Here is a 24,406-nt window from a genome sequence, read left to right as displayed (position 1 = left end):
CCATCTTGGCGCCCGCCAGGCAGCGCCGCCGCAGCGCCGAGCGCATCGAGCGGGGCGGGGCCGCGGCCGGGAAGCGCCTCCCGAGGGATCCCGAACAGCGGCGCTGAGGGGGCCGAGCTGGCGGCGGGATAATATAAATGCGTTAAGTGTATAAATATCGCAGCACCTCTGAATTTAAACTTCGCCGAAGGGAGCTTACGGGAAAGACGGGACAGGGCTGTTTGCAAGAGCGTGGAGCGACGGGGCAAGGGGGAATGGCTTCAAGCTGAGTCGAGGTTTAGGTTGGATATTAGGAAAAAAGTCTTCACTCTGAGGGTGAGGGCGGGGATTGGCACAGGGAGGTTGTGGATGCCCCATCCCTGGAAGTGTTCCAAGGCCAGGTTGGACGGGGGTTGGAGCAGCCTGGGATAGCAGAAGGTGTCCCTGCCCGTGGCAAGGGGTTGGACTGGATGAGCTTTAAAGGTCCCTTCCAACCCAAACCATCCTATGATTCTATGGTATCTATAATTAATCTCAAGTGAATATAAATATTAAAATATTTATATTCATAAATATATGAATATAAATACTATATACATTAATATAAAGATATCCGTATCTCTCAAATATCTCAGGGTCAGGTGTCAAGAGGTTGGTGCCAGACTTTTCTCAGTGGTGACGAGGAAGAGCCATGAACCAAAGCACAAGAAGTTCCACCACAACACGAGGAAGGATTTCTCTACGCTGAGGGTGGCAGAGCAACAGAACAGGCTGCCCAGGGAGGTCGTGGAGTCTCCCTCTCTGGAGACATTCCAAGCCCACCTGGACGTGTTCCTGTGTTACCTGCTCCAGGTGACCCAGCCTTGGCAGGGGGGGATTTGGACTGGATGATCGCCAGAGGTCCCTCCCAACCCTAAGGATTCTGGTGAAAATAACTGGACAGAAGGTCAAGGAAAGTGATTCTCCTCCTCTGCTCAGCCCTCTGACCCCACCTGGAGTCCTGCATCCAGTTCTGGGATCCTCAGCACGGGAAGGACATGGACCTGCTGGACTGAGTCCAGGGGAGGCCACAAAGATGCCTCGAGGGCTGGAGCACCTCTGCTATGGAAACAGGCCAGGAGAGCTAGGATTGTTGAGACTGGAGAAGGAAAGGCTCCAGAGAGACTTGAAAGGGGTTTGCAAGGTCACCTGTATGCAGAGAGGTACCTAAAGAACTACATTTAAGGCCAAGATTGCCTGGGCAGTAGAAACATCAGGTTTGGGAAAAGATGTGGCCAAATTGGCAGCAATGAGGAAAAGGTGTTTCTGGGTGAGTTATTTAATTGGGGAAAAAAACAAAAAACAAAACAAAACAAAAAAAAAACCCACAACAAAACAAAATGCAAAACAAAACAAGCGAACAAGAAAACCAAAACCACAAAAAACAACCACACAAGATGGGAAAAGATGAATCTATGGTGGCAAAAAAGATCCAGAAACAAAATTAACAGTAACTGAGTGGTGTGGGAGGTGCAATGAGGAGCAGCAGAGCTGTTCCTCAAAGGTGACTGTGTAGATACAAATACAAGAGTGCTCAGTAATTGTGTGTAACTAATTAGTGTGCAAGACAGAATTGTAAATAATAGCAGTGTAGTATTAGAAGTAGATTAGTTCACAAATTAACTCTGATTTATTAGACCATTGTTGGTCAGTCAGTGAAGAGCCCGGCCTGTTGTGTCAGTCACAGCTCACATCTGCAGCCAGAAGAGCAGGAGCTGGACCAGGAACAAACTCCTGAAGCTCATGGTTTGGTCAACAGCCCCATGTGCCAACAGCGACAACTGGTGTCCCTTAAGGATCCATCCTGGGACCAGTACCAGCCTCTCTGGGCAACCTGTGCCAGAGCACCAGCACTCTCACAGTCAAAAATTTCTTCCCAGGATAAAATCTAACCCTGCCCTCTGTCAATTTAAAGACATTTCTCTTTATCCTGCCACTCCAGGTCCTTGTCCAAAAATCCCTCTCCAGCTCTCCTGGAACCCCCTTAGGCACTGGAAGGGGCTCTAAGGTCTCCTCAGAGCCTTTTCTTCTCCAGGCTGAACAACCTCAAGTCTCTCAGTCTGTCTCCAGAGCAGAGGTGCTCCAATCTTCTGAGATATGCATTTCTATACACACACTGACCATGAATATACAGTGTGCATTCCAAGTAACCACTGAAACGGTTCACCTAATCAGATCAGTTCATTTTAGAAAATTAACATCCAGAAACAGTGGGAACACGGTATTCAGTGAGAGAGATCTGTTCCAACCGTGCAATGCAGACATTACTCCAGTCTGCTCCTTCAGCCCCCACTACAATGACAAACCAGCACATTCAAACACACGGTGCAGACAGGAAATCTCTTCCACTCTTCCAAAGGAGCAGCCAGTTTTATGTTCTGCATATCAGATACATGACAAGATGTAGAGCACAACCTTCTAAAAGTGAGATTTCAGAGCATACCCAAGTCCAACCCAGATTATTTAGACACCAAGAGTATTTGCTCCACGGACAACCAAGAGGATCTGTTTCATGGAGTTTGTTTATTGTAAGAATTTACAGATTTCTGGGGCTTTACCACCTCTTCACAGGTTAACAGAGCAGTCTTGTTAACACAGACACAGGCAGGTTAGACCATATGCTCAGAAGAGCTCCTCTTCACCTGTAAGGCAAATTGAAGCAAATTAAAACACTTTCATTTATTTATTCATTTATTTAAAACTGTTATCTCCTCCAATTTGAATACTTCAACTCATTGACATTCCTTAACACCCTCCAAACTATTTAACAAATCTATTTTTCCTTCCATTTAAAATTTTGAATATAATATGTTCATTTTACTAAAGAAACCTCTTTAGGGACATCTCACATACAGATATTTTTAAATCATTGCATAAGGTCAGGGCACTACACAAAAATTCAAACAGTAATTGCAAATGAGTCAAATAATCCAGAAAAAAAAAAAAAACACACACAGAAAATTATCTCAAATGTGGGTGCATGCTACCATGGACATATTTTCCTTAAAATGAGTGAAAATTAAGAACTCTTTATCCAGACAGATTCAAACTAGAAATGGGCAGTTTCTCAGCTCTTCAGGAAGAAAAGTTTCTGACCACAACACCACTGAATTTTGACTTCCTCACTTGACTTCAGATTTTCTGTGTTAATTCATTTCAAGACACAACCCAGTTTCCATGTCATAACTTTACCTCTTGGATTTGGCTGAACCGCTTTTCCCGATTAATCCCTGGTTACGGTGTTACGAGGAAAAAACAGAACAGGCAGGTTAGGAAGCAACTCATGCAAATTCAGGCCAAACTATGCACGGCTTTATGACCAGAAATGTATTGTGAGGAGCACAATACAGCATGTAACTGCTACATGATATGTATTCCAGGCATTCTGTAAACACATGGGATGTTGGCACACGTATTTCCACACAGAGCACCAATTTTTAACACACATCAGCTACGTGCAGTTACAAACCGTGGCTTAAACCCACAGGTTTGTAACCCACAGCACACACACCTCCACAAAACTTCACAGTCACAGGGAAATAAGCAAAACATTGAACTTCAAGTAAAACACACGTTCGGAAGCAACTGACTCCAGATATTCCCTCCTCCTTCCAAGCCCACCCCCCAAACTCTCAGCTTCTGAACACCTGATTTATACAAAAGCATTTCAGTTGCTCTCCCCCACCCAACACTGCTGGGCCGTTTGAGCAGGCAAAGTAGGAAACACCCAACTAGAAGGGGGGAAATCCACTGGAAGTCAAAAAGGAGGAAAACCCCACCCTGTCCAGACAAAACTGCCAAACTTCGCTCGTGTTAGTAGAACTGCACAAGCTGAAAAGCTTGGGAGCCATGCCACGGAATGCCTTCCCTTTGGTTTCAGGACCTACTTGCCCTAAACCCTCCCTATTTTCTGGCACACAAGCACCACATGACCGCAACAGCTCCAGTTTCACCTCCACACAGGTACTCACAGAGCAGCAGCACCAGAGATGATCTCAATAAGCTCCTTGGTGATGACGGCTTGACGGGTGCGGTTGAACGTCAAGGTCAGTTTGTCAATCATCTCGGCTAGAAAAAAATTAGGATTGGAATTTAAACACATAATAAGCATTCAAACACAGATAAAGAGAAGCTGTATGAACAGAATATCAAATAGCCTTGTAAACCCTTGCAAATGATCAAGGGGCTTAGTGCACTTGACATTTTTTCCCCTACAGGTAACACTACCAGTAGACAATCTAGAAACCTGAGAACTTGGCTTGAGGCACCAGAGTTAAACATCTGCACAACAGCTGGCAGACTCCTAAATACCAGGGTATGACATAGCTCATTGTACCATAACACAAACATGCATCATTTGCTTTGAAATTACATTTCACAGTCAATTAACTACACTGGTATTTCCTTCAAGTTACTGTTGTTCTGCAAAAGGAGACAGATTTTTCTGAATTATTTTTTTCCTTCGATTATTTTTAAGCACAGATGTAACCACCTCTTTCTCTCAAGCTAAGGCAGTCAGCAGAGAGCCATACCTATAGCTCCAGGTAGCCCAGTGGCACATCACATCAGCTTCACTCAGCCACCAGTACCCTGCCAAGAAATACTTGTATATTCTCAAGTTGCTGCATGACAGGTGGTAAAGTATTTAGCCACCGTTTCCATTTCCTCACCCTTAAATTGGTGCAGTACAAATTATATTGGTTCACAGTTCTATAAAAATTCAGGAAATCCTCAGCGCAGCCACACGAGAGGAGCACAAAGAGTATCTGGCCATTACAAGATTAGTGTAGCATTTTATATTCCTATTAAATGATCTGTTATTTCACTTCCAGTTACCTAGGCTTGTTTCTCATAAACTTGACAGCAATCCCTCTTTCCAGGGAGTAAATACAGTTCACACATGCAGAAAAGGATCCCAGTCGAACTGGCTCAAAAAGCCAAGACTCAAAATAGAATTGAGATTAAGGATTATCATTTTGAAAGCAAGGAATTACACAAAGGGAGGGCAGTACTTTCCTGCTGCACTACTGAAGTCCTGGGAAACCCAGGGAATGACTTACAGGCATTCTTGCTGGCGTTGTCCATCGCGGTCATCCTGGCGCTCTGCTCGCTGGTGGTGGATTCCTTCAGGGAGTAGTACAGGATGTTTGCTAGTGTGAATTCCTGGTAGTTCCTCAGCACATCAGCATCAATGTCATCATAGATACTTAGGCTTTCTGCAAATGATGAAAGAGCAGACTCAGAGAAATCCAAGCTACTTCCAGCAAAATAATACAATGCCATGGGGAAGACCACTAGGTTCGGCTGTTTCAATACTTAAGGAAGCACGGAGGAATTTTCTCCACATATTATGTGGACTTTCATAATCTCTCTGCTATTTACAATTTTGCTGAGTATTTTACATGTTTTAATTCTATTTAACATTAGGAAGTATTATGTTTAATCTTCCCATACAATGCTGCAGAAACACCCTGGGGTATTTTTACCGAGTGATGCAAAGTCACTGCATACTCAGGTTGTTCAGCGCTGAAAATATCGGAACTGACAGAGTTTCCATATGCACAATTCTTGCTTGAGACAGATTCTCAAAGCAGGATTCATATGACCTTTCTTTTTAACCTCCCTGTCCTCCAGCACCTTGGTAAGTCAGCCTTGGACTGACCTTGGCCAAGATAAAACCATCTGTTAAACATACGATACATGCACCAAATAAGATGTTTTAGTACCGTATTCCCATGTTCAGAGCACTTTTTCTGTGATTAATCACTGCACATAACTGATGGTTTCTAGCTCCCTACTTACCAGAACCGGCAACAGTTTCAAAGGAGAAGATTGGTTTTTCATCGGTCTTGTAGGAGATGACAGACCTGCCCAAAAACAGCATAGTTGGCTTCAGTTCAACTAACTAAACTGAGCACTTAAAATCAAATCGGAATAGACAACTTCTGGTCTTCCAATGCCACAATGTTCTGTGATAATCCTCATGAAAGGATCTTGGATGCCACATTGATATAATGATGTGCTGACTGTAAATAGAACAGCACCCACTACACAAGTCAAAAGGGAATTCCAATCACAGCTATCAGAAAAAAAAAGAAACCAACAGTTCATCACACACAACAAAATGAAGAAGTGAAGATGCCAAGTCACAGTCAAGTTTTCATATCACTTCACTGGGACAATGTGCTGTTTAAAGTTTTCTACCCAGTACTACAAGGTACAGTCTTACCTGAAGCGATTGTAGATGACAGAGCCTTCATCAAACTCATACCCAGAGTTCAACAGCTCTAAAGCAATGACTGAAGCATCCCCAAAGCTTGGAGGTCTCCGTCCCACTTCTTTGAATGTCAGCAGGAAATAGTTGGCATGTGTCCTGCAGCGACAGCAAACCTGTGTTAGAACCCATGTGGATGCTCTAAAGTACGACGAGGCAGCAAGACTGACTTACTTGTAAATGAGGAGTGTTCAGAACTAAACACTTTATTGAATGAGGGTCTGAGAGAAATTTTGCTATTTTTCAGTCAAATTACGATAGCTTATTAATACACACACTTGTAACAGTGCCAGTTGCCAGACATTTATTTCAAAAATATAATAGTTCTGTTCAGCAGTTTCACAAATATCCAGATGATCTAAACCCCTTTTAGGATATTTGCAGATTTCTTTTAAAAGAATATGCATTTAGTACAGTTCCCATAAATGCAATTTCCTGCCAATGCCAACAGAGTTTTCTAAGCAGTCCTGAAACTTCTACCAAAGAAAAAAAATCAAAATTTCAGACAAAACCCTTCTATTGTTCCAGTTTTTACCTCTGAAGCAGGCCTCTGATCTTGTCACCTACTCCAACCACCATAACCTCTTTCCCAGCATTTGAGAGGTTGGTAATCTCATTTTTCAAGGTTTTAGCAATGGATGTATGGATAGCACCACACAGGCCTCGGTCAGAGGACACACCAATAAGGAGGTGCTTCTTCTTGTCCTCAGGCGCCTTTATTTCTGCTTTCTCATAAAGAGCTACAAAAAAAAAAATTGAAAGATGGTCAAGATTTTCAAGGGTGCCAAGAAGCAACTAAATCTTTAAAAATACCTCTGCATAGTTCTAACTAAAAACAGTTCTAAAGGGGCTGCAAATCTTAGCCAGATGAATTTTACCTCCCTCACAATCATTTAAATTTGCACAAGATCAGACCAGAGGTGAGCAAGAAACAACTCAAAGCCAGCCCCATCTCTGACCAGATGTCACACAATCAATGCCATCACCCAGCGAAGTTCACTGTGCCAGTCCCGTGCCCCAGGACCACGTGCAGCACAAAAGTTCACGAGGGGGTGTGGCAGTAGATGTAGCTGCTACAGAGGTTGGACACAATTCCATTAACAGATTCGGGCTGGAAATTCTGAGCTGTGGTGCTTTTAAGACTAATAAAAACAACCATGCCACCACACAAAGTTAAAAAAGCAATCAGAAATCATAATGAATTCCAGATTAGAACACTTAACATTGATTCACTTTCCATAAACTACCTATATGGAATACTCGAGGTGGCCTAGAGATGCAAATTCTTTTGGAAATAAACTACTGGAAGGTTAAAAACTCTCAGCATTTTATCACCACCATGAAAACCTCCTTTTCTGCTCCCACGTCCCACACTGCAAGAGCTTTCTCTCACCCAGAGCTCCTGTTCCATAGATCCTTGCAGGCTTCAGCTCCCTCTCAGCTCGTGCATATTTGGCTGCAGAAACCATCTTCATGGACTTGGTGATTTTCTGGATGTTCTTGATGGACTTCAAACGCCTGGTGACTACAAAGTTAAAGAGTTGAAGGTCACGTGCTGTTCTGGGCATAATAACTTAAAAACAAACAATAAAATGCCAGCAACAGCCATCCAAAAATATTTCACCATGTTCCCCAAAGAAGAAAAAATAAATAAACAAACCGTGCACAAACAAACATCACAAAAGCCCTCAGTATTTGCAGTGAGAAAGCAGCAAGAGGAGGAGTGTGGCTAACACAGATTCATCTTTACAATGGAGATGTTTTTTACTCGAGGTACAGCAGTTATTTAATAATTAGCCCAACATAAAGTCTATTTACTATCTCTTTGCTTCCACATCTACCTGTATATTGTCATCTTTCCCAGATGACAAGGGGAAGGAACAAACAAAAAGGAGACCCCGTAGTATGAAGACATAGATTTAATTTCCTTCCCTGTTCAGGCTGTGACAAAATAAGATTCATAAAAACACTGATGTAAAAGGAAAACAAAACAGGTTATCCTACAGAGAAGCACAATTCCAAGGCTATATCCCTGTATAAAAACCTGTGAGGAATGACTTAAGGAAGCATTGTCAAACTAAACCAGTCAACCTTTTTTCCCCAAATGCTGCATGAAAGCAGGAGGAAATAAGCATAAAAGAAACTAAATTAATTCTCAGAGGTGACAAAAAAATCTGGTTTAGCACATATGATAAAATTATTTTTAAAATATGTTTGAGTAAAACTATGAGATGACATCTAAATTAGTTCCAAAACCACCTTAAGCAATGCCTTTTCTGAAGGACACTTGTTCAACAGAAGAAGGGCTGGAGGCCACATACAAATGTTATAGTGCATCACAATCAATTTACCCTAGAGAAGCTTATCAAAATTGCATTTTAACACGCGATTTTCCTGCAACACTTTCCCTCTCTCAAAAGCAAACAAAACCTGTACTTACTGTCTTTTAGCGTTGCCATATTCCTGACTTGGCCCCTAAAAATGAATGCAGGAGAAATTAGGATAATTCACTAGTTCTCCTGCAAACCAACACCTGTCAAGGGCAGGTCCCTTTCAGAGAGCTGTAAAGTGACGATCTGCTGTCTCTTAAAAACCATCTGTGGCTGGGACAAGCCACTATGACCTGTGGTTTGTATGCACACCTTCTTCCTTCCCTTATCCATGTAATTTCACAGAATCAATTAGGTTGGAAAAGACCTCTGAAATCATCAAGTCCAACCTGCGACCAAACACCACCGTGGCACTGAGCGCCACATCCAGTCTTTTCTTAAAACACCTCCAGGGACGGTGACTCCACCACCTCCCTGGGCAGTCCCTTCCAAAGTTTGATCACCCTTTCTGTGAAGCAATTTCTCCCAATGTCCAAACCAAGCCTCCCCTGGTGCAGGTTAAGACTGTGTCCTCTCATCCTGTCACTTGTTCCCTGGGAGAAGAGACCAACCCCTACCCGGCTGCACCCTCCGGTCACGGAGTTGTAAAGAGTGAGAAGGTCACCCCTGAGACTCCTTTTTTTCTCCAGGCTGAACAGCCCCAGCTCCCTCGGCTGCTCCTCAGTCAGACGTGTGCTCCAGACCCTTCCCCAGCTCCACTGCCCTTCTCTGGACTCGCTCCATCACCTCGATGTCCTTCCTGAACTGAGGGGCCCCGAACTGGACACAGCGCTCGAGGTGTGGCCTCACCAGTGCCCAGTGCAGGGGGAGATTTAATTCATTAATTATCCATCGCCTTGGGCAATAACAGGGGGAAAACGGGGGCATCGGAAGGGCAAATTAAAGAAAAAAAAAAAAAAAGCCAGCTTCAAATAACGAAACTGTTTTTTTCCAAAACGACTAAAACGAAGCGGAGGAGGCTGCACCACCAGAGCTGGGTCTCCTGCCGAGCACGGAAAGACCTGTCCTTTAACTCTTGCCCGTCCCAATCACCCACCCCCGCCCAGCTCCCCCTCGCCCCCCCACCCCCACGGCGGACGGACCTTCCATCATCCCTGAATCTCATCCTCCATGCCCTGAATCCCATCCTCCATGCCCTGAATCTCATCCTCCATCCCTGCACTCATCTCCCGGCCCCAGCTCTGCCACCCCCGCCCAGAGCCCACAGCCCCTCACCACGAGCTGCCCAAGGCCGCGACCTTCCGGGGCGCCCCGCAGCCGAGAGGACCCTCACTCCCTGACCCCTGAGAGCCTCCCCCGTGCCCATCGCGCCCGAGCCAGCCCGTCCCGGTACCATTGCGGCTGGAGCAGCACGACCGCTGCGCCCCGGGCGAACATGGCGGCGCCTCCACCACAGCCCCGCTGAAGGTCAGCGCGCCCGCAGCGCGCCTGCGCCGCCCCCGCCGCCATCCGCTTCCAGGGCGCCGCCGCCATTTCCGGGGCGGCGGGAGAGGGATCGGGAAAGGGATCGGGAGGGGGCACCGGCACCGGCGTCATGGGGAAGTCGGATTTCCTCAGCCCCAAGGCGATCGCCAACCGCATCAAGTCCAAGGGGCTGCAGAAGCTGCGCTGGTACTGCCAGATGTGCCAGAAGCAGTGCCGGGATGAGGTAACCGCGGGCGCGCCGCTCACCCCTGGGAGGCACGGGGCGGCTCCGGCTCCTTAATAATAGGGACCCCCAGTCGTCTTGAGTTCTCCTGGGGGTACACGCAAGGGGTACCCCTCGGGTTGGGGTCTTCCAGCCCTCTGAGCGGCTCCGATCATCTCCTGGAATCACAGGATGGTTTGTGTCGGAGGGACTTTAAAGATCGTCTCGTTCCACCCCTTGCCGTGGGCAGGGACACCTTCCACTATCCCAGGTTGCTCCAAGCCCTGTCCAGCCTGGCCTTGGGCACTTCCAAGGATGGAGCACCCACATCTTCTCCGGGCAACCCGTGCCAGGGCATCACCACACTCACAGGGAAGAATTTCTTCCCAATATCCGATCAAACCCCGCCCTCGCTCAGTTTAAAGCCATTCCCCCTTGTCCTGTCAATCTCCCTTGTAAGTGTCCGTATTGCTATTGAGGGACACTTGGGCTTGCAACCCACTACAAACAAAGCACTGCCCTTGTAGGGGTTGCTGATCCCCTTCTGGGGGCTGCAGTTCCTTCAGGGAATGTGGGGCCTCGTGACCTTCGTGTGGGTTCCCTTGTTTCCCTGTGGGGTGAGGGGAGCACAGGGCTGGCTCAGGTTCCCTTTGGAAATGTCCCTCGTCCCCTTGTGGGTGCTCTGATCTCATCTGTGGAGTGTGATCCTTCTGGGGAGAATCCTGTCCTGGGAGCACTGGAGAGTGCCCTTATTCTCCTTTGGGGGACCTCGATCCCTCTTTTGTGGATCACAGTCCCTTGGGGGCAGATTCGTGGGACCTGGAGGGCTCCCAGTTGCTGGTCATGGGACAATCCTATTGGGATCCCCAACGGGAGAAGTCCTCATCCACTTTGGAGAAAGCCCGTTGGCCCTGACCTATCTTTGAGGATCGTATTTTAGTTTTCCAATCTCCATGAATAGCCTCTTTAATGTACCATCCTGTGGATCTTTAATTCTGTCATTCTTCACCTGTTTCTGTGCTTCTCGCCCTTTTACCCAAAAATCTCAATTCATGTTCTCTTACCAGTGATTACAAGCAAAACAAAGCTTCACTGCTTTACAAGCTGATGTTTTTTATAAGGGCTTGTCTGGTCAGGAGGAACAACCACCCCACACTAGGCTGAGGCTGAGTTAAGGTGTTTTCTGTGGGCCCTCCCAAGAAATTTCACTCATAAAACATTGTTTTTAATATTTCCTTCAGCTGTGAGTGTTGCAAATTGAGACAAAGACATGCAAAGTATTTATTTTTGCTTTATAGAATGGCTTCAAATGTCACTGCATGTCTGAGTCCCACCAGAGGCAGTTGCTGCTGGCTTCTGAAAATCCTCAGCAGTTCATGGATTACTTCTCTGAGTAAGTTTTTTGTACAGTCTTATCCAGGTGTTTGTTCCTGTGTCAGATCTGCTCAGCCACACCTCTAAGACCCAATAATGTCCCGTTGAAGACACTCTATTGTGATACATTTTAGTGTCAGCTCCTTTTTTAATGGCAATTTGAAAATTTAGGGAATGCCACTTTTGAACTTAGGGATTTCAGGGAGCCATGGTGTTTAATCAAATTTGACAGTTTTATCTCGTGTCTGAATCCTGTTTAAAACTGCTCTGTGTTACAAATGGTCACCTTTGTGCCCCAGCTGAGTGACTGCCACCCTAAACGTGAGCTAAAGGAGCCATAACAGAGAGACAAGTCAGGGGTGTGACTGACATCCCCCAGCTTCTGCGAGTCCTTTGTCCAGCTGACCTACATAACAGCTGGGATGACTGGAGCTGTCTTCAGCACGAGCCTGAAGTGAGGCTTTGTGCTCCAGCCCTGGAATTAGCAGGGAGATGAGTGATCCGTCTGCCCCATCTGCCCTTTGTCCTGCCCTGTGTTCCGTGTCAGTCAGCCTGGGAGGACACCTGGTAATGAAACACCATCAATTAGTGGGAAGTGCTGAGATTCCATTGCTCCATTTTATCCCTCTGGGAGGCTGTCATCCTCTTGGAGATTTCACATGTGCCATGTTTTCTCTGTGCACACATCCTGCATTTAATGCTGCTTTACTGAAAAAGGGAAATGTGGCTGAATTTCATCATGCTCAGCTCAAAAGAGTAGTCAGGTTTATGATGCAGATGTTTATTTGTTAATGACAACAGAAAATTGCTTCGTAATTGTTAAAGTTTTGCTAAAATCCTTTCTTTTTATCCCCCCCCAAGGGAGTTCCGAAATGATTTCCTAGAATTGCTCAGGAGGCGATTTGGTAAATATTTTGTTGTTTGTTTTTAATGTCTTCTGTTGGTTCAGTGCAAGACATTTCGGTTGGTTTGTCCCGGGTTCCACACTTGTATTTATTAACAGTAATTCCGTATTTCAGGAACAAAGAGAGTCCACAATAATATCGTGTACAATGAATACATCAGCCATCGAGAACACATCCACATGAATGCCACCCAGTGGGAGACACTGACTGACTTTACAAAGTGGCTGGGGAGAGAAGGTGAGTGGGGTTGAGAAGTCTTAAAATTATTGGGTGATTGAATTCCTGATAGTTGATCAGTAAATATTTATATTAGTTCTGTTTCCTTTTTTTTTATTTCCTCTCCACTCCTGTATGTACATTAACAGATTTCCAAACGTATTTCTGTGCTAACCATGTCGATAAGTACATCAGTTGTGAGCCTTTCCTTGTTTCATCTCCTGGTCTGTGTTTGCTGGAGGTATTGCTAAATTCTAAATCAACTCCCAGTATTTGCCATTTAAAAAGAAAACCTAGAACACTCCTTATGACTGCAGAATCCTTTCCTATTTGAGGTGATAAGAAGCAAGCAGTCATTTTCATTGCTGGCCTAATGGAAGGGCCAGCTTGAGCTCTGCAATTCTGTGCTCAGTGGAAGGAAGAGAGATTAAATTGCACTGTGGGGTGACAGAAAGTTTACTTTGGCTCTGATTGCCCCTGCCCTACAGGATGCATCCACGAGTCATGGAGTGTTTGGAAAGTCAGTCTAGCCAGAGTCAGTAACAATAACTCAGCACTGGAACATTTCCTTTAGTGTGATGCTATTGGTGTGTGTTGTTTATATATGTGAGATTTCTGTTTTCAGTGGGCAGGAAACATTTTCTTCAATAAGGAAAGTATTGTAAAACACTTCATCCACTTTATGATAACTCTGGCTTATTTCCAAATAGATCTGGGTAGCTGGAGGGCAGAAACACATAGTACAGGTAATTCAAAGTCAATTTTAGCAGTCCAGTAAGGGGTATATTGTCTCTGGTAAAGTCTCTGCATTTCTATGGTGAACATGGACTGAAATGATCTTGATAGTGTAGGAATTAATCTTCTTTTATCTTGTGTTGACTTTCTAGGTCTTTGCAAGGTTGATGAGACTCCCAAAGGCTGGTACATTCAGTACATCGACAGGGACCCTGAGACTATTCGTAGGCAACAAGAACAAGAGAGGAAGAAGAAGCAGGACCTTGATGATGAAGAAAAAACTGCTAAGTTCATTGAGCAACAAGTTAGAAGAGGTTTGGAGGGGAAAGAACTGGTGAGGAAAATTGCCCTGTGTGGGAACCTTCAGCTCAGAACTCCTCTTGGTTAAGTTAATGGGGAATTCGGTGCTGCCGGGATCCTTCCTCTGGTATTTCCTTTGCTCCCTAACTTGGAGTTACTTTGTACCCAGCTTGCTTTAGTACTAAAGGAGTAATAATTACTATTCTTCACGTGATTAGCGGTTTAAAAACCACCCTCGAGTTTAGGAAGGGAGAGTAAACAATCCAGTAACCAGAATGACGTGTTTTCATTTATTGTATTTCACAACTTCTAGGGCTGCAGATAACAAGTACCTTGTACACTGGGGAGGTTGAGATAAACAACCAGGGGAATCTGGCATAATCAAATCCACACAGTGAAAAGTTCTATTTTGATAGTGCTGGTGTGGTTATTTGGGAGATGTTTATTTAGCATCATTCCGTGACCTCCATACACGTTGTTGCCGGGGGCTGGAACCTCAAATTTGATCCTAGGTATTGATAGGTACATTTAAATCACATTTAATTGTACACAATTATCTGCTTCTTAATTTAAAACTAATTGAAATTTAAATGGTCTCAGCCTTCGGTGCTAAAAATTTGGAAAGATACCAGAATTTCCTTCTTGGAGTTAGCAGTCTGTCCAAAAACCAGGCAGATCATGCTGGTTCAGATAGAGAAAACTGCTACAGCAAGGCCACTTTCCTTTCATGCTGGAGTTGAGCAAGTTTAGGCAGCATCTCTGTATGGGGTGTTAATTAGAGAATTTCGCACAGGAGCCTGTAATGAAATAGTGATTTCAGTTTATAATCTTCTCTCAATCAAGCCAGGTTGAATATTACAGTTACTGGTGATAATCTTGCAGTAATCTTTAAAACTGAGCTAATCAATGATCACCAGAAATTATATCTGGGCTCGGTTTTCTGTTTGAATCTTGAAATGTGTTTTGTGTTTTATTGGCAGGAAATGCCAGTCTATACTGAACTCAACAGAGAAAATGAAGAAGAAAAAGGTAATCAGATTTTGATAGGTGTAATTTTCTAGAACCTACTGAAGCTGATTTTGTCATTCAAACAAGATGAGCACTTGAGGCCTGCTCAGGGCCTCATAAAGTGCTTTGAGATCAGTTATAAAGAGAACTGGAACTTGGAAATGCAGAGTATTCTTTTGTATAAATATTAATTTATTTTAAAAGCTGAACCAAAATACAGATTAGTAAACATTTTCAAATTTATGATCTTTTCTATTAGCAGATATTAAAAATTGTAACATCCTTCAATGCAGTTATTTTTAAAGATAGAAATAGAGTAATGTCTTTTTATTTTTTAGTTACATTTAATTTAAACAAAGGAGCAAGTACTTCAATCGCTGCATCTTCTAAAACAAGGTGAGAAAAGAATTTAAGGGAACTCTTACTGTTGCAAAGCACTTCCATGACAGTGATATTTGTATGGGCAGGAAGGTGTGTGTCTCATCCTGAAATATTTGGATTCTAATCTCTCATGCTGCCTTGTTATTCAGAAGTGGACAGCACATTACTTCATGGTTCCTTCTGTATTTAAAATGGGTGAATGGATGTATCTTAAATGTGTGCTGTGAGGAGCCTTCTTGAATTCATGTGGTTCATGGCAGATGCCCTCTAAGTAATAGGCAGGTACGGGTTCCTCCAAGGGAAGGTGGAAAAGGGATCCAGCCAAAGCACTTGAAGTGATGCCAACTAGTCCCAGCTGCCTTTTATGAATGGATATTCATGGCTTGTTAATTTTGATTCCTAAAAGGTTTGGTTGCCTTGTCTAATTGGAGACAACACTTCCTCTGGTCATCATTTAAGCAGCTGAATCTACCTGGAATAAATCTTCCTAAAGCTCTTGAATTTAATTGTCATCATATAACCACAAGCAATGCAGGACAAAAGTGATCAATAATGCAAATAATACCGACTTACAGCAGTCTGTGGAACTGTTGGATGATCATACATCTTTTAGTGTGAGGCAATATTGTAATTAAATGTTTTGCAGGTAAAAGGAAAGCTTTTCTCTCATCACACTCAGCTCTTAGATAAGGTATCTGATGGGATATATGCCAGGAAGAAAATGAGACAGTAAAGCAGTTCTTTGCAATAATAGATACAGATTTCAGGCTTTGAGAAAAATAAGTAAATTATCCCTAAGCACTGAGTTGTGATTAAGGTGAGTCTGAAACTTAATGCAGACACTCCCTCGAATAGTTTCAGTGAGCTAAACTTTGGCTGAATGTGAAATCATGTATCAAGTAGTCTAATTTATTCATAGCATTTGAGAGATACTTGTCTGTAAATTTTGTAATGGCAGTGTAGAAGCAAAATTAGTATAAGCACTTCATGGCAAGGTGGTGATTCAGGCATCACTTCCGAGTCATGTGTGGAAGCTGCTTCCCTGTGTCAGTGTACAGGTGTGTTCTGCAGCTGTTGGCTGTTCCTGAGGAGCAGTGGAGTTCAGCCTGATCTCCAGTTCCCCAGCACAGCGTGCAGGAGGACTTCCCTGCTTCCCACCTTCCATGCTCACAGCACAAGCTGCGGAAACCTGGCACTTGTATTTCCTGAGCGTGGTGCAGAAATGGGACTGGGAGGTCATAGGTGGTGGGTGGTGGAGTTTGGAGAGCATGAGGATACAGGTAGTTTGGTACAGAGATAGAGTTGGAGCCTTCCTGAGGAGGGGAGTGAGAGGGAAGGTATTTCTTCCCTTGTCCCTGTGGCTGACAAGAAGCTGGGAGTTTCCACTTCCACTGTGGATACAGCTCCTGATGCCCACTGCCCTTGAGCAGAATGGGAGCCCTGGGCTTTCTTTGTTCCCTCAGGAACTTACATCCTCAAATCCCTGCTTAACTCACCCATTGGACAAGTAAGATTAGAAGCAGTTCTAATTAAGGAACAAGCAGAAGTCACTATCAAGGTCACTGACTCTTGTCTACAGCGCTGCAAGTGTACCAGTGTCTGCTCCACTGAGCAGCCTCCACTGTCCCCAGCCCTGCAATCCCAGGGGAGGATCTTTCAGAAGTTGTTTGCTCTGATAGTTTGGACCTTGTTTGTAAGTTCCCAGGTAAATGTTCGTGGTCAGTTTGTACCAGGTGCTGTCATGTTGATGTGTGCCTTTAAAATGAATAGTTCTTTTTCTCTCTGGTGTTTGCTTTCTCAGTGTATTTGTAGAGAAAAGTTTTGGCCTCTCAGCCTTCGCTGTGCTGTACAACCAGGCCTGCACACTGCCCATCTCCCCATTCCCCTCACCCCCTGAATATCCCTTACTCGTCCTTGTTCCAGTTTCAGCTGATCTTGAACAGGGGATCTGACTGAATTTGTGTCTGCAGCCAAAGGAACATCACCATGGCTTATTCCAGGCACTGATGCTTGGCTGTCTTGATGCTTCCATTGCATTTTACTCTTTTGTGGCTGCTCCACACTAGTAACTGTCACCTGTGATTGTAGCCAGACCCCTTTCTGCTTCTGTTGTTCCTAACAGTTCCCAATAGAGAAGGCAATCAGAGTAAACTTTTTCCAAAGTTCCTGAGCTTTCATAATGTGCTGTTGAATGCTGTGGGGTTTAAAACAGGGTTTTCCAGATAAACCAATCCCTTTTGGTGTTAAGTTCTTCCTTGAGTCCTCCATATTGTTGACGCACCCAAACACACCAAAATGTTGTTGGTCTCTTAACTCTTTGTCCCAGAGTCCTTAATAAATATGTTAAATAAGATCTGCTTTACTACTTACACCCAGGAATCCTTTGGTAACCTCATAGCTAGATGCGTTTGTCTTTTTAAATATAGGCACTGCAATTGTTAAGTTTAATCGTATGTTACCCTTTATGAGATGTTATTTTAAGTACTTGCTATTTGATTTGTAATTTAATGTGCTGTTTCTTCTCAAACTCTGCTATGGTTATCCAGACTTGCTCTGAAATACAGTTTTTCTCTCAAAAGTTGCTTCTACTGCAATTTCTGTACCTTCAGTCCCAATGGGTATCTTCTACTGGTAGTATATCCAACAGCCAGAACATGCAGTTTTGTGCTAAGGCCATATTAATGTTGCATTACTGTCACATCACAACAGCTAACTTCATCTTTCAGCATGAGATAACACCTGATTTTTTTTACTGCATTCAAATATCCTTTATAAAAATGGCTGAACTCAAGCTGCCTGTGGGCAGTTCTCACTTTACCCAGATGTTCCCTGATACGTAACTTTCTGTGCTGGTTGTTCTTTTCTTTCCTAACTTTTAGGCTGTTTGCCTATTTTGAATATGATGGTGAAGGTAAAATTTGTTTGCTGGGGGTGGAGCCCTTTTCTACAGATTCCCATGTGTTTTTTCCCAATGCCAGATGGGTTTAGTATCCCTGTCTGAAGGAGTTCTAGACATCTGCTTCTCTAAAGCCACACATTTGTCCTTTTAAATTTGAAAACCTCATTTACAGACTGGCTTTTGTCTTCTCCACTGAACTCAGCTTCTCAATCAACTTGTGCAGCGGTGAACTGATCATTAAGTTGTGTCTGTTCTGCTGGACTGCCAGCAGTAACCCTGACATGGAGTTTGCACCCCAAGGAGATCAGCTCTAGGGGAACTGATCATGCAGGGTCTGGAAGGTGACTGGCACAACTGAAATTAGGCAGATTAGCCCTTTTTGCAGAGCCAGTTCTTCAGGTGTGTCTTGGCAGAGGAAAGATTGTAAGATCTGCTGTGAAAACACCATATTACTCTTCCAGCAGTGTCCTTGGACAGAATGCACTGAAGATGGTGGAGGGGGCAGTTAAAAGGAAAGAATCAGCTCATAGCTCTAGTCAGCCCAAAGAGAAGAAGAAGAAATCTGCACTGGATGAGATCATGGAGGTAATAACCACGCAGGATCTGTGTCTGTGTGTCCCCATGCCTGTGGCAGTGTCCACTCTACCAGGGTGTCCCTTTGAAGTGACCTCAGCCCTTCAGTGCATGTGGAATTCACACTTTCACATCTTACCAGGCAAAATAATTTCATTTCCCCATAAGAATTGGTTTCTACTGCTCAACTGTGCCTATTCCCCAGATGACTGAGGTGTTGGAAGTAAAAGAATACAGATTTTGCAGAAGAAGACAATATCTAAAAACACTTGACCAAAAAAAAAAAAAAAAAAACCAAACTCATCACCATCATTTTATCACAGGTTCTTGGATGTCATGAGATTGATTTTCATGCAGCAAGTTCACACTAACTTACCCTTATTTAGGGTTTGGGGATTTTTTTTATTCCCTGCTTGATGTGAGGCTGGAAAATTGGTTCAGCTTTTAAAAGGCATGGGAAAGGTGCAGTGGAAGTAGAAGGAAGTAAATGATTATTATTTGTTGTTGTTCTTTAGCTTGAAGAGGAGAAGAAAAGAACAGCTCGAAGAGACTACTGGTTACAGCCTGTAAGTGTCTTAAAAATTATTATTATAGCAAATACAGTCAATTGTGCATCTCTAAAGCCACTATTGATTTGTGTAGAGATCCAAAAGCAGATTCCAAACTAAATTCACTCTTTTCCCTTTCCTGCTCTTGACCCATTATGGTCTGTCATTTTATATTGTGAATTCAAGTGTAACTGTAATTGTAAAAAAAATCCCAGAGAAGTCTTGAGAGATGCTACTTTGGGGCAATAATTTGAGAATAAAGAAAGATTCTTGAAAGCCACATCGTTACTAACCCTGCTTCCTACACTGTGCTACTCAGTCTGGGGTTGGACTCAGAGCAACCTGAGCTGAAAATTAGCTTAGATTGTGGAGTTGTCTGTGTATTTTGGCATTTTATTTTATTTTTTCTCTCCATTCAAATGTCTCAGGAAATCATTGTAAAAATTGTAACGAAAAAGCTTGGAGAGAAGTATCACAAGAAGAAGGCAGTTGTTAAGGTAAGATGGTTTGACTTTTCTGCTATAGGATGACTTCTGAAATTTTATATCATTGTGCAGGTTGTTCAACCTGAAGTCAACATTGTTAGGGGCTGAAATGTCACCTTACCTGTATTGAGACTTATTCTGGACAGGGAGTGAATCTCTGAGTTGTTTTAATGTCATTTACTTAGAGATCCTTTCTTAAGTGTTGTTTTGTCCTGTGTTTGTCCCTGTTAACACATCCATCCTGGAGAACAGTTGCTGTGTCAGTGTGATATGACCAAGAGCACTGCAGTTGGATTTTAGGCTGAAACTAGTCAGTTCTGCACTGATATTTAAGCTGCAGGATCTCATTTGCAATGCACAATCTCCAGGCTGGAATTCTTGCCTTTCTTTTAGCCATTGCCAGTGAAATGATGTGTATTAGGTAGTCCAAGGCTCAACAGTCTCTGGCAAGAGCCCCAAAAATGACACCCAAATGTGTTTTGAATGATTGACAAGAGTGCAGAGAGCTGAAAATTACAGCTTTTTGGATGGACATCTGGGAGGGTTTGTGTGTCCCAATGGCTTGGCTTCCACTGAGCTCTGGATAGGAGAAGTGGAACGTGGTTTATGCCTCATTAAGAGGTAAGATCCCAGTGTGGTTTCCAGCCAGCTAAGCCTCCCATGGGCAAAAGAAGCCTCTATTTTACTCTCCATCTTTAGGAGAGTAGCTAAGGTATCTGACCCAAAGGTTGATAAAACCTTCAGACAGGGCTTACAGAGTTAGTGACCAATTAGACCAGTCACTGATGCTCTTTTAATCTGGCCTTGACTTCAGGGTGGGGCCAGTCAGCAGTTTGTGGAAGCTGGAGGCTTTTGGCACAGCTCAGAAGGCCCTGCTGCTGTTGACAATGTAGAAGTGCAGACTCATGATTTCAAAGTTTGTCACCTTTGAAACGTAAATTTAGAGAAAAATGTCTTGTTTCTCTGACTGGCCTCTGGCTTTCACAACAGGAAGTGATTGACAAATACACAGCAGTTGTGAAGGTGATTGACTCTGGAGACAAACTGAAGCTCGATCAGACACATCTAGAAACTGTAATACCTGCACCAGGTACGGCTGTTTGCTTCTGTTCTCAGCTTAATTACAATTCATCTACTTGAATGTGTCCTAACCTCTCCTGAGAAGGCAGGCTGAGAGAGTTGGGGTTGTTCAACCTGGAAAAGAGAAGACTCTGGGAAGACCTTAAAGGCACTTCCAGTACTTAAAGGGAGATTATAAGAAAGATGGGAACAAACTTTTTAGCAGGGCCTGTAGCAACAGGACAGTGGCCAAATGGTAATGGCTTTAAATTAAAAGAGAGTAGATTTAGACTAGGTATAAAAATGAAATTTTCTAAGATGAGGGTGGTGAAACCATGGAACAGATTGCCCAGGGAAGCTGTGGATGCCCCATTCCTGGAGACATTCAAGGCCAAGTTGGAGGGGGCTCTGAGCCCCCTGATCTTGTTGAAGATGTCCCTGATCTTTGCAGAGGGGTTGGAATAGACAACCTTTAAAGGTCCCTTCCAGTCTTCACAGTCCTTTTGTGTGAGAATTGGAGTCTTTTCTGAGGAGACCATCAGTGCTTTAGGAATCAGTTCAGTTGAAGAGATGAAAGCATCTCTCTTCAGCTGCCAGGAAGAACATCTGGGAACTCTGCAGAGCCCTTGGTCATGTTTGCCCTGTAACTTCCCTCCAAAGTCATGCCTGGAATAACAGTGGATGCTTAGCAAAGCTGACCTCACTTCCTGTCTGGGTCACTGGTGTTTCTTTGGCTGGTACACACTGCTGTTTGTGTGTAGCACCTGAGGGCAGCAGCAGGCAGAGCACTGTCAGCATGCAAGGAAACAGGATGTAGGATTTTGGGATTCACAATGAGGTGCCCTTTGGAAATGGGGAGGCTGTGAGGCAAAGCTGGTGCTGCTTCCTGGAGCTGCTGGGAGAAACCTCTCCCTCAGCAGGCAGTGGAGTTGGACACAACTCCATAGAAGAAGTTGTGTAACTCTTTTCCTATTTTTATTTCAGGCAAGAAAGTGATGGTATTAAATGGTGGGTACAGGGGAAATGAAGGCATCTTGGAATCTATCAATGAAAAGAGGTTCTCAGTGACAATAACCATTGACTCTGTAAGTATCAAACTCTGCAGGCTCTCATTTGCATAGATCTTTCCATCTGTACATGGAGAGCTTTCCCAAAGAACCAGGTTATCCTTAATCCTGTCTTACAGGTGGGATTTATGGTGTGCAAAGTGCTGTGATCACTCCACACCTATTCCCAACCAGCAGGAGAACAGCCACATATGCCCCATCACAGACTAATTCTCTGCTGCTTTCCTTTAAAAAGATGCCAGGGTGCTGAGTTTAGCAAGTTTTGAACTTGAAAGAGACTTGGAAAATATTTTGGATGTTTATTTTGAACATGGCTGTTGTACTATTTTGTGGGAAGGTAAAAAATGTGAAATATGCAAGGAGGAGGTGAATTTTCTCCTGCCTTTTCCAGGCTGAACATGGGGCTTTATGTGCTGAGTTGTTGTCTTGTTTATGGTTAGCAGTTATGTTTGGGTTTTTTGTTTTGGGTTTGTTTGTTTGTTTGAGGTGTTTTATATATCACTTTTCTCTGAGCTAAAATCAGGCCATGTGATCGTGTCTGTGTGGCTCCTTTTTTGTTTCCCTCTGCAAAATAAACTCACTGATAAAGCAGAGAGGCTCAAAGTCAAACTTCTTAAACATATCTTGCAAGAAATAGAGATTCAGAGCCCATTCACAGAAGGGCTGCAGAAACTCAGCCCAGATTGGATTCTGGAGAATTTGTTTGGGAAGATGCTCTGGTGACAGAAGGAGTTTTGGTTGGAGCTAAGGATCATGTTAATGTAGGCTTTGGAAAGCAAAGGTTATTTTTCTGTAGCTCTGATGCTTGTAGGTATTGATGTTTCCCCTTCTTTCATGAACTCTGAAATGTAAATTAAAACCAGGTGAAACTACTCCTAGAAACCAGTGAAGTCAGTGAGGATTTTCTCACTGATTGTTGGGGGACCAGGTTTTTTAGGTGTTTTATGTATAAGTTTGTATTCAAAATTAAATCTTTTACTACTTACAAATTCACAACAGTGTATTAATTTAAAACAGCTGATTATGTTTGCCCCAAAATTGCAAGGACTTTAACTGACACAGAAACTGTCCTGAAAGTGAAAGGATTTCTGGGACAGTGTCGAGGCCCTGTCACATTCTCTGGTCAGGTTGAAAATAATGGGACAGGGAATATTGTGTCATGAACAGATCTCTTTTAGCTCTCTTACTATAAACTCCCCATTGGGAATTCAAGAAACAAACAGTTTTATGTTGTGACCTTATTTCTTCCACTCTCTCATTCTCCAGGGACCTTTAAAAGGACGCCGGGTCGAAGACATCCAGTATGAAGATGTTTCCAAACTCGCCTGAGGTGCTAACCATGAGTCAGAGATGATTTTGGTTCCCAAAACCATCTCTCTGATGTCTTTCAGGCAGACACAAGACTCTACTATGTCAGGGTTTTAATTGTGTGTGTATTTATAATGTATATAGAAATTAACAGAAGCAAACTTGATCTATTTAAAGATAGCTATGGGTTTGTTATGTGAAATGTTTGTGGAAATGTTGTCAGTGGAGATTTTTCATCTGATTCTAAATCAAAGTTATAATATTTGCTTCAGTTTCCTGTTGTAAAATATAGGAGAGAGCTGCAAGCTGGAGTATTTTATTTACTGAAGTCTGTGAGCAGGTCCAGAAGAGAGAATTACCTATAGGCAGACAGAGTATGTCAGAGCCAGTGGAGTTTAAACAACACCCTTCTCAATCCAACAGCCAAAACGTTGCTCTGGCTGTAGGAACAAGGGAAGGGATTAGGGGAATAGCAGGAAGGCACCAGTGCTGCAAGGGATTATTCCCTGGGTGCTGTAAGAATGGTCCGGTATATTAAGTGCTGGCACCAGTTTATTTCTGATTAGCACACGGGTGGTAGTGGAGCGCAAGTCATCGCTCCTCCAGCATGTCTGTCAGGGCTCCTGATAGTATTAATATGCAATTTATCTCCATATGGACTCTGTGTGGAGTTACTCCATGGATGTTACTCGTGGGTTTTCTAGGATGCCAGGTAAAGCGTGTCCAGGTAGGAACTGGTGGTTGCTCTCCTGGTTTTCCAGAGCCTTTTCCTTTCTTCATGCTCCTATTGATACTCTGCTACATGAGTAACCTTCCTTGTGCTAAACGATACAACATTACTTGTTTTATTTTTTTAAAACTGTCACATTTTATACAATGTTTAATTTCTAAGGCACTTCAGAAATAAACATAAACCTTTCTTAGGCCAGTGTCTTTCTTACCAGCCTTTTAAATGCATGAGGCAGCTCTTGGTTTAAATCCACCAGGGAGCACAGTGAAGTGCTTGGTTGGTACACTACATTATTTGGGTGAAAAAAAGATGCAGGTTGTTCTAGGCAAAATAAAACTCACCACCTGAAGGTTGTGTGACTCTGGAACCTCTTCCCTTTCCTTGCCTCAGAAGGTCACTCTCTTGTTGATTTGTGGTTTCCAGGGGACTCTGCAGGAAACTGGAAGTCTGCAGAGGTTTAATGAAAGATCAGCTGTCTGAAGTATCCTGAAACAACCTCACAATAAGAC

General features: G+C 43.6%; 2 protein-coding genes across 4 annotated transcripts; one reads left to right on the top strand and one right to left on the bottom strand.

Annotated features, from left to right (window-relative positions):
* Positions 1 to 2,522: 2,522 nt before the first annotated feature.
* On the bottom strand, positions 2,523 to 10,125 carry ATP5F1C (ATP synthase F1 subunit gamma). 2 transcript variants are annotated; one of them, XM_027899666.1, is made up of 10 exons: positions 10,016 to 10,125; positions 8,733 to 8,767; positions 7,686 to 7,817; positions 6,828 to 7,032; positions 6,248 to 6,391; positions 5,821 to 5,885; positions 5,079 to 5,234; positions 3,990 to 4,086; positions 3,211 to 3,248; positions 2,523 to 2,660 (listed from the first exon to the last, which is right to left on the bottom strand). In XM_027899666.1, the coding sequence occupies exons 1-9, from the start codon at positions 10,057 to 10,059 to the stop codon at positions 3,242 to 3,244; spliced, it is 885 nt and encodes a 294-aa protein (XP_027755467.1). In that variant the 5' UTR covers positions 10,060 to 10,125; the 3' UTR covers positions 2,523 to 2,660; positions 3,211 to 3,241. The 2 variants fall into 2 exon arrangements, with proteins under 2 accessions (XP_027755467.1, XP_027755469.1); XM_027899668.1 differs by lacking the exon at positions 3,211 to 3,248 and having other exon boundaries at positions 2,525 to 2,660.
* Positions 10,126 to 10,158: 33 nt separating this feature from the next.
* KIN (Kin17 DNA and RNA binding protein) lies at positions 10,159 to 24,172 on the top strand. 2 transcript variants are annotated; one of them, XM_027899665.1, is made up of 13 exons: positions 10,159 to 10,330; positions 11,608 to 11,702; positions 12,545 to 12,588; positions 12,703 to 12,825; positions 13,692 to 13,873; positions 14,820 to 14,868; positions 15,186 to 15,243; positions 18,592 to 18,712; positions 19,216 to 19,266; positions 19,677 to 19,745; positions 20,724 to 20,823; positions 21,777 to 21,877; positions 23,126 to 24,172. In XM_027899665.1, the coding sequence occupies exons 1-13, from the start codon at positions 10,217 to 10,219 to the stop codon at positions 23,186 to 23,188; spliced, it is 1,170 nt and encodes a 389-aa protein (XP_027755466.1). In that variant the 5' UTR covers positions 10,159 to 10,216; the 3' UTR covers positions 23,189 to 24,172. The 2 variants fall into 2 exon arrangements, with proteins under 2 accessions (XP_027755466.1, XP_027755465.1); XM_027899664.1 differs by having other exon boundaries at positions 18,589 to 18,712.
* Positions 24,173 to 24,406: the final 234 nt, after the last annotated feature.

Source organism: Empidonax traillii, unplaced genomic scaffold (assembly GCF_003031625.1).
Source record: "Empidonax traillii isolate 1590-97213 ecotype Southwest subspecies unplaced genomic scaffold, ASM303162v1 scaffold681:size344372, whole genome shotgun sequence".
Taxonomy (NCBI): domain Eukaryota; kingdom Metazoa; phylum Chordata; class Aves; order Passeriformes; family Tyrannidae; genus Empidonax; species Empidonax traillii.
The sequence above is the reverse complement of the archived record's forward strand: the minus strand, read 5'-3'. Positions and strand labels throughout refer to the sequence as shown.

Bases quoted from the DNA above. Each gene is read 5' to 3' on its own strand.
- ATP5F1C (XM_027899666.1), bottom strand. From the start codon at position 10,059: ATGTTCGCCCGGGGCGCAGCGGTCGTGCTGCTCCAGCCGCAATG. The intron at 8,768-10,015 runs GTACCGGGACGG...ATTCATTTTTAG, and splicing joins GTGCTGCTCCAGCCGCAATG to GGGCCAAGTCAGGAATATGG. The intron at 7,818-8,732 runs GTAAGTACAGGT...TTAACTTTGTAG, and splicing joins TATGGCAACGCTAAAAGACA to TCACCAGGCGTTTGAAGTCC.
- KIN (XM_027899664.1), top strand. From the start codon at position 10,217: ATGGGGAAGTCGGATTTCCTCAGCCCCAAGGCGATCGCCAACCGCATC. The intron at 14,869-15,185 runs GTAATCAGATTT...TTTATTTTTTAG, and splicing joins AGAAAATGAAGAAGAAAAAG to TTACATTTAATTTAAACAAA. The intron at 15,244-18,588 runs GTGAGAAAAGAA...TTACTCTTCCAG, and splicing joins GCTGCATCTTCTAAAACAAG to CAGTGTCCTTGGACAGAATG.